Source organism: Mesocricetus auratus, unplaced genomic scaffold, assembly GCF_017639785.1.
Source record: "Mesocricetus auratus isolate SY011 unplaced genomic scaffold, BCM_Maur_2.0 Super-Scaffold_100010, whole genome shotgun sequence".
NCBI lineage: Eukaryota > Metazoa > Chordata > Mammalia > Rodentia > Cricetidae > Mesocricetus > Mesocricetus auratus.
The window spans coordinates 85,235,092-85,251,275 of record NW_024429194.1 but is presented as its reverse complement, the minus strand read 5'-3'; the positions used below and the strand labels follow the sequence as shown (position 1 = coordinate 85,251,275).

The 16,184-nt window shown below is 41.3% G+C and overlaps 1 protein-coding gene across 4 annotated transcripts in view; it reads right to left on the bottom strand.

Annotated features, from left to right (window-relative positions):
* Positions 1–15,310, bottom strand: part of Dmc1 (DNA meiotic recombinase 1) — a 39,139-nt gene extending 23,829 nt beyond the window's left edge. For 2 of the 4 annotated variants that reach the window (XM_040754136.1, XM_040754139.1), the window contains exons 1-7: positions 15,074–15,303; positions 12,589–12,672; positions 11,761–11,805; positions 10,310–10,456; positions 6,555–6,637; positions 2,573–2,625; positions 1,325–1,366 (exon numbers count right to left, since the gene is read on the bottom strand). In XM_040754136.1, coding sequence (XP_040610070.1) covers positions 1,325–1,366; positions 2,573–2,625; positions 6,555–6,637; positions 10,310–10,456; positions 11,761–11,805; positions 12,589–12,639 — 421 coding nt within the window. In that variant the 5' untranslated portion in view covers positions 12,640–12,672; positions 15,074–15,303. Of the gene's footprint in view, positions 1–1,324; positions 1,367–2,572; positions 2,626–6,554; positions 6,638–10,309; positions 10,457–11,760; positions 11,806–12,588; positions 12,673–15,073 lie in introns of all 4 variants that reach the window. The other 2 variants (XM_040754138.1, XM_040754137.1) reach the window with 2 other exon arrangements.
* Between the last annotated feature and the right edge of the window lie 874 nt (positions 15,311–16,184).

Genomic DNA, 16,184 nt, shown 5'->3' with positions numbered 1-16,184 from the left:
TCAACCAAGCTACATCCCCAACTCATATGAATTGTTTTGCAGTAATTAACATAATTACTTCATACTAGACATACATATTATTTCATTTATTTTCAAAACTCCCCCAAGATTTATCACTACTATTATTTCAGTTTTACTATGAGGACAATTAAAAGAGTAAGGCAACTTGCCCACAGTCATACAGTTATCAGTGATAGAACCAAGACATTTTTATTCTAGAATACTGCCCCCCTTTTCACTTTTTTCTTATACATGTGTTTGTGTGTTGTGTTAGCTTATATATATGCATGTTCACATGTGTTCAGGTGTACATACAAACACCCCTTTTAGCTACTTTTCTATGTTCCTTCTAGTTTCATTTGATTTTATGTATGAGTGTTCTTTCTTTATATACAACTTTATGCAAGAAGAGGCCATCAGATCCCACTATAGATGGTTGTGAGCCACCATGTGGTTGCTGGGAATAGAAATCAGAACCTCTGGAAGAGCAGTCAGTGCTTTTAACTACTGAGCCATCTCTCTAGCCCCTATGTTCCTTTTAAGTAAAAGAAATGAAAATAGAATCTTTGTGAACAAGGAGTTTCTTGTTTGTATTTACTCTTAAAAATTTATATTTGCCAGGTGGTATATGCATTTAATCCCAGCACTGGAGAGGCAAGGATAGGCAGATCCCTGTGAGTTCTAGGCCAGCCTGGTCTACACAGCAAGTTTCACTCCAGCCAGAACTACATAGTAAGCTCTGCCTCAAAACAAACAAACAAAAGCCCCAAGTTATATTTACTTATTTATTTTGGGGAACATGATGCAATGGCATACTTGTGGAGGTCAGAGGATAACTGTAGGTGTCAGCTCTCTCCTACCACTGTATGGGTTCGAGGGATCAAACTCAGTTTCTCAGGTTTGGAGGCAAGTACCTATATCCACTGGGCCCCAAATTTAATTTTATGCTTCTCTTTGGACAGAATGCACCCCACAGGCAGTAAAATATTTTAGGCCTCAATAAATTTTATGTCATTGTTATGTTTTTTAAAAAGACAGAAAAGATAGGAGGCATTTGATATACTGGGTGCCTCTCCTGCCAATTCACCATAAGCCACTTACCTTCTCTGTACTTCCATTCAGGGTTTATAGTGCAGCACTGACAACAGTACCTCAGATACACACATTCCAAAATCATCTGTGTAACAGTGGACTGTTTACTTAACCTCTTGAACTTTCATTTTCTTGAACATTTGGTCTGACTGCATAAGATCATGAAAAATGCAGTAGAAGTAAGTAAATTTTCTATCACTATCATGTTGCTGATGTTAGTATGTGTTCTTACCACAGAGAGTATGAGACAGCTGAGTTTTTCCAGTACGAAATTCTGTGAAATTTAGAAAAAGGAGCTTTTAGAAAAGTAGAGTTAGTATTTTATATTTTCACTAGACAATTAAAACTAACACTGCATTTGGGTTAGGAGTATTGCTTAGTACAGCACTTGTCTAAAATGCCCAAGGTCCCAAATTCCATCTCCAGTATTCCCTTTCATGGAAGACTTCACTGCTTTCTAAGTGTCAAATCTCACTTTTAAAGGATGTCCTATCACAAAACGATGCTGCATGTATGAATACCAAAAGTGGAAGAGAAAACATTTATCTCCTCAACATAAGTACTGTTTAGGTTAAAGTTAATTTAAAGCAAAATTTTTCATAGGACTATTCACACAAATGAAAGTTTAAGACCTGACCACAGAAAAGACAGCCAGGCTTTTTCACTGTGCTGAGATCCTCCAGGAAAAGCTGATGTGATCCTGAATGGTGACATCCCCATTTACCAGCAGAAGCAAATGTTCTCCATAGGAATAATTCCCTAATCACTTAAGTCCACTGAACTCTCAGTTTAAATTTTTAAAAAGCTCACAAATAATATGCAAGAAAAGAAATTGCTGAGATTGAATCAATAGAAATAATAAAAGTCAGATTTCTTCAGATCAACAGAAACAGTAACAACAAAACATTTAGTTCTCTAAGACTGAAAATATTGGATTGTCAGATTTAGCATTTAAAACAGCTATACATGGATTATTTGTAAAAAATATAGCATATAAGTCAGGTATGGTGGTGCGGGCCTTTAATATTAGCACTTGGGAAGCAAAGGCAGGTAGTTCTTTGTGAATTCCAGGCCAGGTAGGGAGTCAGGGCCACACAATAAGACCCTGTACACATACACACATGTACACACACACACACAATATTATATATGCTATAAACTGAGAAGAAATTTATTCTCTATATTCATAGAATATGCATTGCCTAAACAAAAGATAGACCTTATTATTGAATTATCTTTTAAGGGAATAAAAAATTCAATTAGTTTCTATAGTAATCAGAGATATGAGGAAGGAAAATGTCAATAAAAAATATGCTAATGTTAGTACATATTTTCATTTTACCTTGGAATGATCCTGTACTATAATAATTAATACTTTATCAGAAATTCCCAAATAGGAACTTATTTTTTATTGTTTAATTATATATTTATTCACATATAAATATGTCATTTCATATAAAACTATTAAGGTTCTACCTACCTCCAAAAGCTTCTGTAATTGCCATACTTTCAATGCCACCTCCTAGTAATTTACTGGAAACAGATATAAAGTACTGGTGACAAACTATAAACACAGACATCAAGAAAGGGGATGAGTTGGGTGTGGTCATGCATGTCTTTAATCCCCAACACTCAGGAGGCAGAGACAGGGGGGAATCTCTGTGAGTTCTAGACCAGTCTGGTCTATAGAGTAAGTTCAGTACACTCTATAGGACAATCAGGACTATGTAGAGAGACTCTGTCTCAAAAAAAAAGATGAAATTTGTATCATTTATAACATATCATCTATCTATACAACAAGAATGGAAAATCCTAGTTGAAAGAAATGACACTCACTGTTTTGATCATGGGTTCTATTGTGGATGAGCAGGACGATGAACAACATAATTTATAAGCCCTGAGTATCAACAGTAAATGAATCACTAAAGCTTTATGTCCATTTTCTTTTGAATTGTAATTAAAAGATTTGTTAAACTGGGTGGTGGTAGCACACACCTTTAATTCCAGCACTGGGGAGGCCGAGGTCCATCTCTGAGGCCAGCTTGGTCTACAGAGCTAATTCGAGGAAAGCCAAATAACAAAAGAAAAACAGTGTTTATTTTGTGGTGCTAGGGATTGAACCAGGGTCTTACATATGCTAAGAAAGTCTGAAATATACAGATGCAATGGTCTTGTTATTAACCAAGTTTCTCAAACTGTGCAGATAATATTTCTAAAAGTTAACTGAAAATTCAAAAAAAAATTTTAGTCATGTCTCTCTATGTAAACCAGGCTGTCCTGGTACTCAATATGCAAACCAAGTTGGCCTTGAACTCACAGAGATCCACCTGTCTTTGACTCCTAAGGGCTGGAGTTAAAGGTACACACCACCATGCCCAACTTTAATTTTTAATATGCTCAGGGACTTAAGACAGACAGACATTAAGAGAACCCCAGTGATTGTCATTGTTGGCTTATCTCACATAAAACCAAATTTTAGGCAGATCCTGTCAGAAAAGAAAATGTTCAAAGACAGTACGCTGGTTGTTTTTTGACATCTTGAAACCAAGACACATCGGGAAAGAGGAATCTTAATAGAGAAAATGTCTCCATTATATTGGCCTATACGCAAGTCTGATTAATGGTTGAAGTAGGAGGGCCAAGGCCACTGTAGGCGGTATTATTCTTGGGCAGAGGGTCCTGGGTATAATGAGGTAGCAAGTTGAGCAAGCCATGGGGAACAAGCCAGTAAGAAGCATTCTTCCATCGCCTGTGCTTTAGCCCCTGCCTCTAGGTTCAGGCCTTGAGTTCCTGCCCGGATTTATGTCAGCAATGGAGACTGAGAGTTATGAGAGTGGGGTGAGGTGCACACTGTTAATCCTAGCACAAGGGAGGCAGAGTCGGGAGGATCTCTGTGACTTCAGTGCCAGTCTGGTCTACACAGAGTTCCAGGACAGGCAGAGCTACATAGAGACCCTATTTCAAAAAGCCAAAGTGAAAGGGGTAGGGGGAGTTGTAAAATGAAATAAACTCTTTCCTCCCCATGTTACTTTGGTCATGGTGTTTTATTAGCAGTACAAACCCCAGCTAAGACAGATAGCATATACAATGTTAGCAGTTAGAAGAAAACTGCTGGTTTTGACAGCATATATTTAATTGGTAACACAATGTTTTAGTGCACTTAATGTTCTTAATATGAGAAGAACTAAAGAAGTTACATCTCATTCATCCATTCATTAAATGAAGTATGTGTTTCTGTGCTGAGACTTGGTAGAAGCACTTAAGAAGTCTTTGAAGTTTCTATTAGCCTGTCTTTGGGGATGCAATCACAAATCAGACAAAGTCTTAAGAGAATAGATTCATATTTGTCTAAGAAGACAGCAATTTAAATGCAAATTGAAGCATTTTGGAAGTTATCCACAAACTTAATAAGAGCTCTGCTGACTTCAAATAAGAAAAAAGGGGGCGGGGCTGGGCAGTGGTGGCACATGCCTTTAATCCTAGCCCTTTGGAGGCAGAGACAGGTGAATCTCAGCGAGTTGGAGGCCAGCTAGAAGGGAGGGAAGGAGGAAGGAGGGAAGAAGGGGAAAAAAGAGGTTGGAGATTTCTCAGTGGTTAAGAATGCTTGCTGCTCTTGCAGAAGGCTGAGTTTGGTTTCTAGCACCCACATGGTGACTCACAACCATCTGTAACTCCAGTTCCAGAGGATACAATACCTTTTCTGGCCTTCATGGGTTAAATACTCATATATATAAGACAAAATAAGAAAAAGTTAGCCATGTATAATCTGAGGGCATTAACTACAAAATCATCCCACAAGGAGTGAAAGCCCTCGGATAGGATAATCTTATAAGTCAGGTGACTATTATTAAATAATTTGCATGCTACTCTTCATCTTGAGAAGATCCTGAAAGTGTATAGTTTTGGAAAATATCAGTCAAAATTTCTGGTATTTATGCAATGCTGAGAAGTTTAAAAAGTAACCCTAAAACTTATCTGTGAAAGCACCCCAAATTATTTGTGATAATAAAATTATTTCCTAAGGCTGGAGAGATGACTCAGCAGTTAAGAGCACTAACTACTCTCCCAATAGACCAAGGTTCAATTCCCAGCACCCACATGGCAGTTCACTGACACCAATGCACATAAAAATAAATAAATTTAAAAATGATTTCCTTTGTAAAACTCAGGAACATTTAGAATTAGGTGCAGAAGAGTAATATTTTAAATCTAGAAAGATTTAAACAGATACAAATCAAACCTACACATTACTATTTGGTGTTTGAGAACTTTCAAAATATGAGAGACTTTGGTTTTCTGATAACAATAGAATAGCTCCTGGAGTGTTGTGGTATTAGACCTGTGGTTTTGAAGTTGGTAATTAAACTTGAAGTTGATAATTAAGCTTATAAACAATAGCTGAACACTTGTGAATGTCTAAGTCTCACTATACTTCTAAGATTATTAGACTTAAAAAAGATATGTACTAGCTGGGTGTTGGTGGCATACGCCTTAATCCCAGCACCCGGGAGGCAGAGGCAGGCAGATCTCTATGAGTTCAAGGCCAGTCTGGTCTACAGAGAGAGTGCCAGGATAGGCTCCAAAGCTACACAGAGAAACCCTGTCTCAAAAAACCAAAAAAAAAAAAGATATGTATCTTTGAGGGGGCACTGAGGGGCACAGTGCCTTGCAACTGCTAGGCCACATCTAGCCACATCTAGCCCTTGGGAAGATTTTACTAGTTAATAATTAGACAAATAGCCAGGTATAGTGGTGCATTGTAGATGAAGATTTTTCTCAGTTTAGTCTGGGTCCAAATGGACTGGTTTTCTTCCACCCACCAGGTCCCGCAGTTGCTTAATAAAAAGACCTCTCTGAGACTTAATACCAGTTATAATTGTTTAGCCAGTGGCTTAGGCTTCTTACTGGCTATTAATATTAATATTAACCTATTTCTATTAATCTGTGTATCTGTAGGTGGCCTTGTCTTATCAGAGAATGTCTTGGTCTCTTGACTCTTTGGCTGCTATATGGCATCTTCTTTTGTCTTTCTTTCCCTGTCTCTTTGTTTGGAATTCCTGCCTAGCTAAATTCTGACTGTCCATTGGTCAAACAGCTTTATTCATCGTCCAATAAGAGAAACAAATATTCATAGCATACAGAAATACATCCCCATCAGTGCATGGTCTGTAATCTCAGCTTTTGGAAGGCTGAAGCAGAAAGATGACAAGTTCAAGTCATCCTGGGTAATGTTATGATATTTCAAGTCACAGATAAATAAAGGATAAATTAGAAATGACTTATAGGCATGAATTCCTTGGAAGAAATGTAATTTGTCTCATGTTCACCTTGTAACAAACACAAGTTCCTTTGAAGGAGGAAGCCACTTCTACCCATGATAGTGGAAATCATTATGAGATAGAGGAAATGAAAAATGGACTCCAAATGTTGTACTTAGTGGTAATAACAATTGAGATACACACTCAAATTCCTGACTCCCAGTGGTGATATGGAAAACCATCTTCCTCTTTTCACTGTACTCAAATGCAGTTAGGAATCCTGGTTCCTAAAGAAAGACAATAGAGAGGTTAAAAAACAGTGTAAGGTGATTGGAATGTCAACTGCCTCCCAGCACTACATGCTCAGCTATCAAGCTCATCATTTCTATCAGAGCATGGATAAAAACAGGCTTGGGGCTAAAGAGATGACTCAGTGGCTAAGAGCTCTTGTTTCCCTTGTAAAGGACCTGGGTTCAGTTCCTAGCACCCACATGGTGGCTCAGAGCCGTCTGTAACTCCAGTTCCAAAGGACCCAACTCCCTCTTCTATTCTCCATGGACCCTGCATACACATAGTATACATACATACATGGAAAACACTCATACACAGAAGATGAAAATCGTTTTTAAAAAAGGCTTTAGAGTCATCCCACATTCTTATTATATAGCCTAATATAGGGGTACCTGGAACAATTCCAGAATCCACTTTTAGGGTCTAGAATGAATAATAATAGTGTATCTTTAGAGGATAGCCATGAAGAATAAATGAAACACATCCATGGCACAAAACAGAATAGCATTTTTCTGAATGATGCAGTTGATTTCATTCAATAGTATCATTCCCCTGTATCCCCAGGCTCTAGACATTTTAAGGACCTCAGTAATTGTGTCCAAGAACAGAATGTCTTTACATGGCAGATGAATCACTCATTTGCTGAATTAACGAGCTACAGCTGATATAGTGATGAACAGCGAAAATGGACCCTAATGCAGTTAGTTATGTTTCTTTGTTGTTCCAGTGGTTCTTAAACTTTGAAGAACTTGGGGGAGGGAAGAGTAAGTCCAGGCCTAGCTTTAGTTAAGAAAGGATGAGCCTCTGGATGCAAAAAGGTATTTCGCTTTTCTTGAATAATAAAACTTATGGCTGTTATGTAGGCAAGAAAACTTGAGTTCAAACCCCCCAGCAGCTATGTAAAGAGCTTAGTATGGTTGTTGGTGTATAATACCGCCCTGGGACATGGAAAGAGGTGGCTCCCAGGAGCCCACTGATCAGCCAGGATAGCCAAAACTAAATCTCAGGTTCTGTTAAGAGACCTTCTCTCAAAAACAGGGTAGAGGGGCTGTAAAGATGGCTCAGGAGTTAAGAGCAATGGCTGTCCTTCCAGAGGACATGAGTTCAATTCCCAGTACCCACATGGCTGTTTACAACTGCCTGAAACTCTACCTCCAGGGGATCCATCATACAGACATACATGTCGACAAAATACCAATGTACATAAAATAAAAATAAGTAAATAATAAAAAACAGGTGGAGACTAATAGAGGAAGACACAGGATGCCTCTAAATGCACAAGCATAGGCACATGTACCTAAACACAATATATGTATATACACCGTGCACTTGAGATTTAGGGGTCAAAGAGATAGTTCAGTCAGTAAACTTTTACTATGCAAGCACAAGGGTCTAAGTTCAGTCCTAGAACTTATGTAAAGAAAACAGAAAGTAGTGCATTTGTAATCTAAGCACGAAGGAGGCAGACAAGGTGGATTCTTGAAGCTCACTGGCCAGTGAACCTAGCCAACTTCATGAGTTCTAGGACAGTGAGAAACCCCACCCCTTCAAAAAAAAGTAAATGGTGCCTGAGGAATTATATCTGAGGTTTCCACACATGTGTACACATATGCATGCATACCTGCACACACATACAAAATAATGAGATTTAGCTTTTAAAGGTAAGTAGACTATGGAGGACGGTAAAATGATTCATTGGGTAAAAGTGCAAGCTTTGAACTTGACCTTGGTTCAATCCCAAAACCCAATTAAAAATGAAAGGACCCAGCATTCGGGAGGCAGAGGCAGGTGGCTCTCTGTGAGTTTGAGGGCAGCCTGGTCTACAGAGCGAGTTTCAGGACAACCTCCAAAACAATATAGAGAAATCCTGTCTTGAAAAACCAAAAAAAAAAAAAATCAAAGGAGAGAGTCAACTCCACAAAATTCCACAAGTGCAAGTCTCTCCTCTATACATAACACACACACACACACACACACACACACACACACAGAGAGAGAGAGAGAGAGAGAGAGAGAGAGAGAGAGAGAGAGAGAGAGAGAGAGAGGAAAAATTTTTTCAAAAGATGTGTAGGAGCAACTAGGATGGTAGCACATGCCTTTAATCTTAGCACTTGGGAGACAGAGGCAGGGAGATTTCTGTGAATTTGAGGGTTTGAGGCCACTCTGGTCTACAGAGTACATTCCAGGACAGCCAGGGCTGCATAGAGCAACCCTGTATTGGAAAACCAAAACAAATGTAAAAATAAATTGGGTTGTGGGTGGCACTTGTGGGGCAAAAGCAGGTGGACATCTGTGAGTTTGAGGGTTCAAGGCTAGCCTGGTCTATAGCAAGTTTCAGGACAGCCAGGGCTGCACAGTAGAACTCTGTCTCAAAAAACTAACAAAAAATATGTGTAGGCGCTAGAAAGTAGTAGTTTGCCAAAAATCTGGGTACTACTGTGGGGTTTTCTTAGACACTCTGGAAGTTGAGGAAGTAACCTCTGGATACATTGCCTTAGTAGGTCCAGAACAGATCTATTGAGTCAGGAACACTAGCAGTCACCTGGGTGCTTTCTAAGTTCAAGACCACCATACCACTTGTATTACCTGCCTGCTTTGACTACCACTTCTGATCATGTGGGACACCCTCCCAATACACAACACACAGATAAATAGAAAGCCTTGATTTTCTGTAGAGAGGGCTACTTGGTGACTAATTCTCTATACATTTCTATTTCTAGACTGAAAATAGGGGTCCTTTGATGATCCCCAAAACTCTATAGGAGAATTTAGGTCTAAGGCTATATGCCTTTCCCTGACAGCCTGACTACTTTCAGTCCATGGTGTCACTGGAAGGTATAGATTATGAACTCAGTTTCCTCAGTGGACTTATTCACAGTTGTATCTATTTCAATTGCATACACACAGACCCAGCTGATGCTAGTCTTTTTCCAATCCAGGGCTGTCTTACCAACTGGCCTATACCAGGAAAGAGAAAATTCTTTAATACTGAGCTTCAGAGCTGCTATAAGCATATATGAGGGGAAAAAACAAACAAACAAACTAAGGAGTAGACAGGTAAAAACAAAACGGCAGAGGAACTTTTGTTTTGTTTTGTTTTGTTTTTTTTATGAGACAGGGTTTCTCTGTATTGTTTTGGAGGCTGTCGGACCAGCCCAGCCTCAAACTCACAGAGATCCGCCTGCCTCTGTCTCCCCAGTGCTGGGATTAAAGGCATGCGCCACTACCGCCCGTCCAGAGGAACTTTTAAAAGCCAGAGCAATATAAAGAAAAGTTTTGGTAAAATAATTACCTTCAATAGTATTCCAAGCATTTTTAAAAAACAAAACAAAACTGAATTTTCTTTTTAGATTTTAATTACTTTAACTGTGTGTGTATTAGGGGTGTATGCCATGGTGTCTATTTCTATAATGTGGGTTCTAGGAACGGAACTCAGCGTCAGACTTTGTTCTAGGTATATTAATGCTTACCTCAGACTTCCAGAAACTAATTGCTGTGGCTTTGGGATTGAAGCAATAAGCAGGTAACATGGGGAGTATAATATATTGAATATATTGTGTTCTATCTACAGGAACTTAAGATTCCTATTGTAGTTTCTAGTGTTCATGAGACAGGCTACCAAGACAACTCTGCTAAACTAAAACAGCAAAAAAGTGAACTTGGCTTACAATAAGCTTGTTGGCTGCCTCTTTAATCTTGTCCACTTTGGCTTCTGAGAGCCCTTTGACATTGCAGAGGGCTCTTCTTGTTGTCATTTGTATTCCTTTAATGGTACAGATTCCTACAGACTTCAGTTTCTTAATATCAGCCATATTCTGAAATAAAAGAATGGGCGTAGCAGATTGATAAAATGCCAGCCTGAAAGGCTCCTCTACTATGTCATGAGCTTCGTGTCCATCTCCTTCCATCATGATGCTAATTTTACACAAGCGACCAGGTGGAACCCACCCACCACCTAGCCAAATGTTCTGGAAATATCAGAGTAGAACATACTCAGCAGGTTGCCAAATGTTCTGGCTGCACCCTGATTTTCCCAAGAATGTTAGTGAGACCATGGCAGTGTAGCAAGAAATTAAAAAGAAAAGTCTGTTGGTGGAAAAGCCAGCAAATTTATCACACATTCACCCCCTCAGTTCAGCTCTCCCTTCTACAGAACTTCATTACCAATATGTTCTCTACATTTTTCAAAGTTGGGTTTTTTTTCCTTCTGCTCCTGAAGAACACAAATCATCAAAAGACTGGGATTTTCTCCTGCTTGTTTTCTAAAATCAATGGAAAGACTTCAGAAGACAACTTCAGCAAACTTTTAACACTAACGACTGCTGTTGACATCCACAAATTTTGATAGTCTACATTTCTGCCACCATGATTTACCCTGGTCATCGGACAAACAGAATCTTCTGTAAATGAAAGCATTATCTACCTAATGTTAAATTTAGAGAGACAAGGGGTGGTGGTGGTTGTTTAGAGATGCTTCAAATGCCGCCAGCTGAACCAATGATTTTTAAACACTGGGAATCCTCAACAGCGTCTAGAGACATTTTTGGTTGTCACAGGTAGTGGAGTACTACTGGCATTGAATGCATGAGTAGAGGCCAGGTATGTGAATTCAGTTTGATGTGACTACAGAGATCTGTGAGTTGTAGCTCCATGATTTCCCAGAGTAACACTAGTTGGTTGTTGTTGTTTTTTTTCTGTATGATTCCCAAGCGTACTATAAACAGACAAAACCACTAGAGAGGTATGTGGGGTTTTATTATTACCAGGCACTGGAGTGTGTCCAGCTTTGATGAAGTCACTTTTAGCCAATATATCCTTCTAACTCAACTTGCGGGCTCTGCTTGGGCTTGTTGCCATCCAGGGCCACACTTATGTTAGTAAGTTCTCCTTATTTATATCCTGTACAACTTTAGATTTGAATGCTTCTTTATTTCAATCTCTGGCTCCTGGGGGTCAGTTCTCATATACGGGGATTAAATTGTTCTGTAACACCAAAAACGCTGCTAAACAACTTAAGACTGACAGCTCCCCTTCACAATAAAGAATTACACTGCGATGGAAAGGACAAGGCTGAGAAAATGAAACAGACTGTTTAATGTAGTACTGAAAAGTCACTCACAATTCCATGTTTCTGTAACAGGTCAATGTCTTGAAACAAAGATTCCTAAATGAAAGAAAAAGAATGGATTTTATATCTTCATATCTAAATAAATGTTTCACATTTTGGGGAGTGACTAATACTGATTCACTAGTCGTTCCATAATACTTCAGGTCCATTTCTCTAAACACTGAAGTAGGATCAACTACTTTTTCAAACCAGTTGTTACATATTTAGAAAACAAACCAATATAGGTGCTGAGAATTAAACCTTGGTCCTCTGGAAGGGCAGCCAGCCTAACTGCTGAGCCATTTTTCCAGCCCCCATCTGACCTATTTTATTTAATACAAATCTTGATATCCTTTTCAGGACCGATGTGCATAGGTAGCAGTAAGTTGTTATTAAGCTGCTTTCATTTGGGGCTGGAGATGTAACCAGGGGAAGAGCATTTACCTATCAGAAAGAAGTATTGGGTTGGATCTCTTCTATTGCAAAACAAACAACAAAAACTTTCATACTAGTTGCTAAGTAGCCAAACTTAGCACCTTTGCCAAAGAAAATTTGTTTTGTTTTGTTTTTTGGTTTTTTTTTTGAGACAGGCTTTCCCTGTATTATTTTGAGGTTGTCCTGGCACTCCCTCTGTAGACCAGGCTGGCCTGGAACTCACAGAGATCCACCTGCCTCTGCCTCCCAAGTGCTGGGATTAAAGGCATGAGCCACCAACACCTGGCTTCCAAAGAAATTGTTACTCATTTATGTGTATGTCTTATTTCTACTTTCAGCTCCTAAACAAATTTGATTTTCATGGAAAACTGAACATCAACATAACATTTAACATTCTTATAATACCTCCTCATCTTGGAATCCTGATTCTTCCTGCACAACTTGATCCTCTTTCATGTTGAAAGGGAAACGACAGAAAAATAATCAATTCTGGGAAAATAAGAAATGTTATTTAAAGTCAGGTAGTGGCAGCACACACCTTTAATTCCAGCAGTTGGGAGGCAGAGGCAGGCGAATCTCTGTGAGTTGAGGCTAGCCTGGTCTACAGTGGTAGTTTCAGGACAACCAAGGCTACACAAAGAAACTGTCTTGAAGAGAAAAAAAATGTTATTTAAGAAATAGTTTTCCTAATTTTCTTTCTATTTCTGTGATAAATATTGACTAAAATTAACTTAGGGAAGAAAGGGCTTACACACCCCAGTCACAGTCCATCACTGAGGGAAGCCAAAGGAGGAACTCAAGGCAGGAACCCGGAAGCAAGACCTGAAGCCCAGGCTGTGGAAAATGCTGCTCACTGACTTGTTCTCCATGGCTTGCTTGCTTTCTTCCTGCCTTCCTTTGTTGTTGTTATTTTTGAGACAGGGTTTCTCTGTGTAGCACTGGCTGTCCTGGAACAAGTCTGTAGACCAGGCTGGCCTTGAACTCAGAGAGTTTCAGGGCAGACTCCAAAGCTACACAAGGAAATCCTGTCTCGAACTCCTCCTCAAAAAAAAAAAAAAAAAAAAAAAAAAAAAAAAGAAAGAAAGAAAGAAAGAAAGAAAGAAAAAAGAACCTTGTATCATTCTTCTTTGCCTCTTTGCATCCTTCCTTTCAGTAAAAAGGGTTTTCTTTTTCTCATACCTGATAAATACCTTCCCGATTTCTAGTTGTGAACTGCCACACAGGTAAATGTATCTTTTGCTTCATAAAACTATATATTCCATAGTACTTACTAGTTTCATAATCTTGTAAAAAATAAGGTAATACCTGTCTAAATTGGGGTTTTTACTTCTGCTATGAAACACATGACCAAAAATCAAGTTGGAGAGAAAAGGGATTTGGCTTACACTTCCACATCCTAGTCCATCATTGAAGAAGTCAGGACAGGAGCTCAAACAGGAGGCTGGAGCTGATGCACAGGCCAGGGAGGGCTGCTGCTTACAGACCTGCTCCTCATGGCTTGCTTGGACTGTTTTCTCAGAGAATCTAGGACCACCGGCCCTGGGCTACTAACACCCACAACGGGCTGGCCCTCCACCATCAGTCACTAAGAAAATGCCCTACAGCTGGATCTTGCAGGAACATTCTCTCATTTGCAGTTCCCTCCCTTCAGATGACTCGCACCGGTATCAAGTTGACATAAAACTAGCTGGAACAATACCCAGTGACAACTTAGGGTTTTTTTTTTTTTTTGTCTGTTTGTTTAACCAGGGAAACTACAGACATGATGGTGTACAATACAATAAAAGGAATAATCTTGTTCTTGGCTTATTGTTTCCTCATTTAATACCAAAGTCAGGTGTTGAAGCCCAGCACAAAGGAAACAAATGACTAAGGCAGCAAAGAGTTGGGTACAAAAGAGTGGGCTCTTCTGGAATATTGTTCCTTTTTCCAATCTTTTTTTTTAATTTAAATTAGAAACAAGCTTGCTTCACATGTCAATCCCAGCCCCCCCCCATCATCCCCAATCCGCTCCCCAGCGAGGGTGAGGCCCTAGGCCCTGCCCCGGATGGTATGACAGCTTTTTTCCAGTCTTGAGAGAGGGTTTTGCTTTGTAGCCTCGACTGTCCTTGAACTCCGTTATGTAGAACAGACTGGCTTCGAATTTGCCGCGAATTTTCTGCCTCTGCCTCCTGAGATAGGTTTTGTTTTTTAATGCGTGTGACATGTTTACACACCCCATCCAAGCTGGCTTGGAACTCTTTTTTTTTTTTTTTTTTGGTTTTTCGAGACAGGGTTTCTCTGTATTGTTTTAGAGGCTGTCCTGGAACTCGCTTGGTAGTCCAGGTCTCGAACTCACAGAGATCCGCCTGCCTCTGCCTCCCGAGTGCTGGGATTAAAGGCGTGCGCCACCAACGCCCGGCGTTGGCTTGGAACTCTTGACTCTCCAGTTCTGGGGTTACCATGCCTGCTCTCAGCTACAAGTACGACTAGTCCAAATCCCACAGACCACCCTTACTGAGGAAAACACATCTCTCAGCAAACTCTGTCTCCTTCAGGGTGTCAGACCCCCGGCTGGGACCTCAGCTGTGCCTTCCTCTGCTGCCATCACCCACGTTGCCCACCCGCCCTGGAGCCTGAAGCAGGACAGCTAGCTTGGGGCGCTGTCGGGGAGCAGCAGGGGGAGGGGGCCCAGGGGACAGGCGGGGGCGGCAGGGGAAGTCAGAGGGGTCGGAGCCCGTGGCCTCTCAGCAGGCGGTTCAGTCAGGCCCCTGAGGCCTCCATTTTCCCGGCCGCCTCGGGTCGGACTAATTTACAGGGGGCAGGGAAAGTCTCGAAATGTCTACACGCCTCAGGGTCGGGGTGGAAGGCGACAGTCACCGGGTCAAGTCCAACAATGACCAAAAATTACCACAGAAAGGGCGTGGAGAGGGCGCGCTTTCTCAACGCTTCGAGTTTTCCTCAGATTTTTCCCGCGCCTCCTCTTCCCGCCACTCACCCCCACTCGAACCCACGGCCTCCCCGGGATTTTCAAGGTGAATCCCTTACGATTCCCACTCGGGCTTTCCCGCCCAAGCCGGGCCGGGGTTCTAGCCGGGACCGAGAACGCCGAGGACGACAACCCGGTCTTCGAATCTCTAAGGGTTGGGTGCCAATCCAGGACCTCTAGAGCACGCCCCCAACATGGGCGGGGCGAAGGCTGTGGGGGCGGGGCGGGGCGGACGTACACAACGTGAGGGCGGGGCCAGAGCCCTAGCGTGCGCTGCGGGGCGGGGCCGGGCGGGTTTCCCTGCAGGCCTCTGAGGAGCGAGGCGCTGTCAGAGGGAAGGGGTTTGGACTTGAGACCAAAGCCCTGGAGTCCCTTGGGCAAAGGGAGGTGCTGAGTCAAGGAGAGAGGGTTCTAAGTGGGGGCCCAGAGCCGAGGCGGCGGGTCTGAGCGGGAGATGACGACCTAGAACGGTTAGCAGGGCGAACTTGGGGGTCTCTTGCCCGCCCCAGGCTGCTTTCACTCCAAGCTCGCCAAACCTGGCTGCGTACCTCAGACTTCCCATTCCCCTCTCCTCGACTGACTCAGTATCTGCTGCCCTCTCATTTGGGATGAAGAGTAATCTTCTTTGTCCTAACGTGGTTCTAAATAGTCCACAGAAACCCAGCAAATTTTAGTTCCCGTTTAAATAAACCCGGGGCCAGCCATGGTGCCAGCAGGGCCAGCCATGATGCCTCTTTCCTCTTAAATGGAAACTGTTGAGAATCGTAAAACACTTGAAAGACTGTCTGCTGAGGTAGCTTCGAAGTGTCTTAGATGACCCAGCAGTACAGGGTGACCTCTATTTTCTTTTGAACCTTTTTGATGTAATATATACCAAAACAATTGGCATTTTGAAGAACTCCCCTCTCCTGTGGATAGTTTAAAGAGACGACAAATGCTATAGGTTTTCAAAATTCTCTTATTTTCCAGAATCGTTGCCTGTCTGTCTTCTCGAATGGCAATGGTCCGTTTGGGAAGGCACCCGAGAATGACG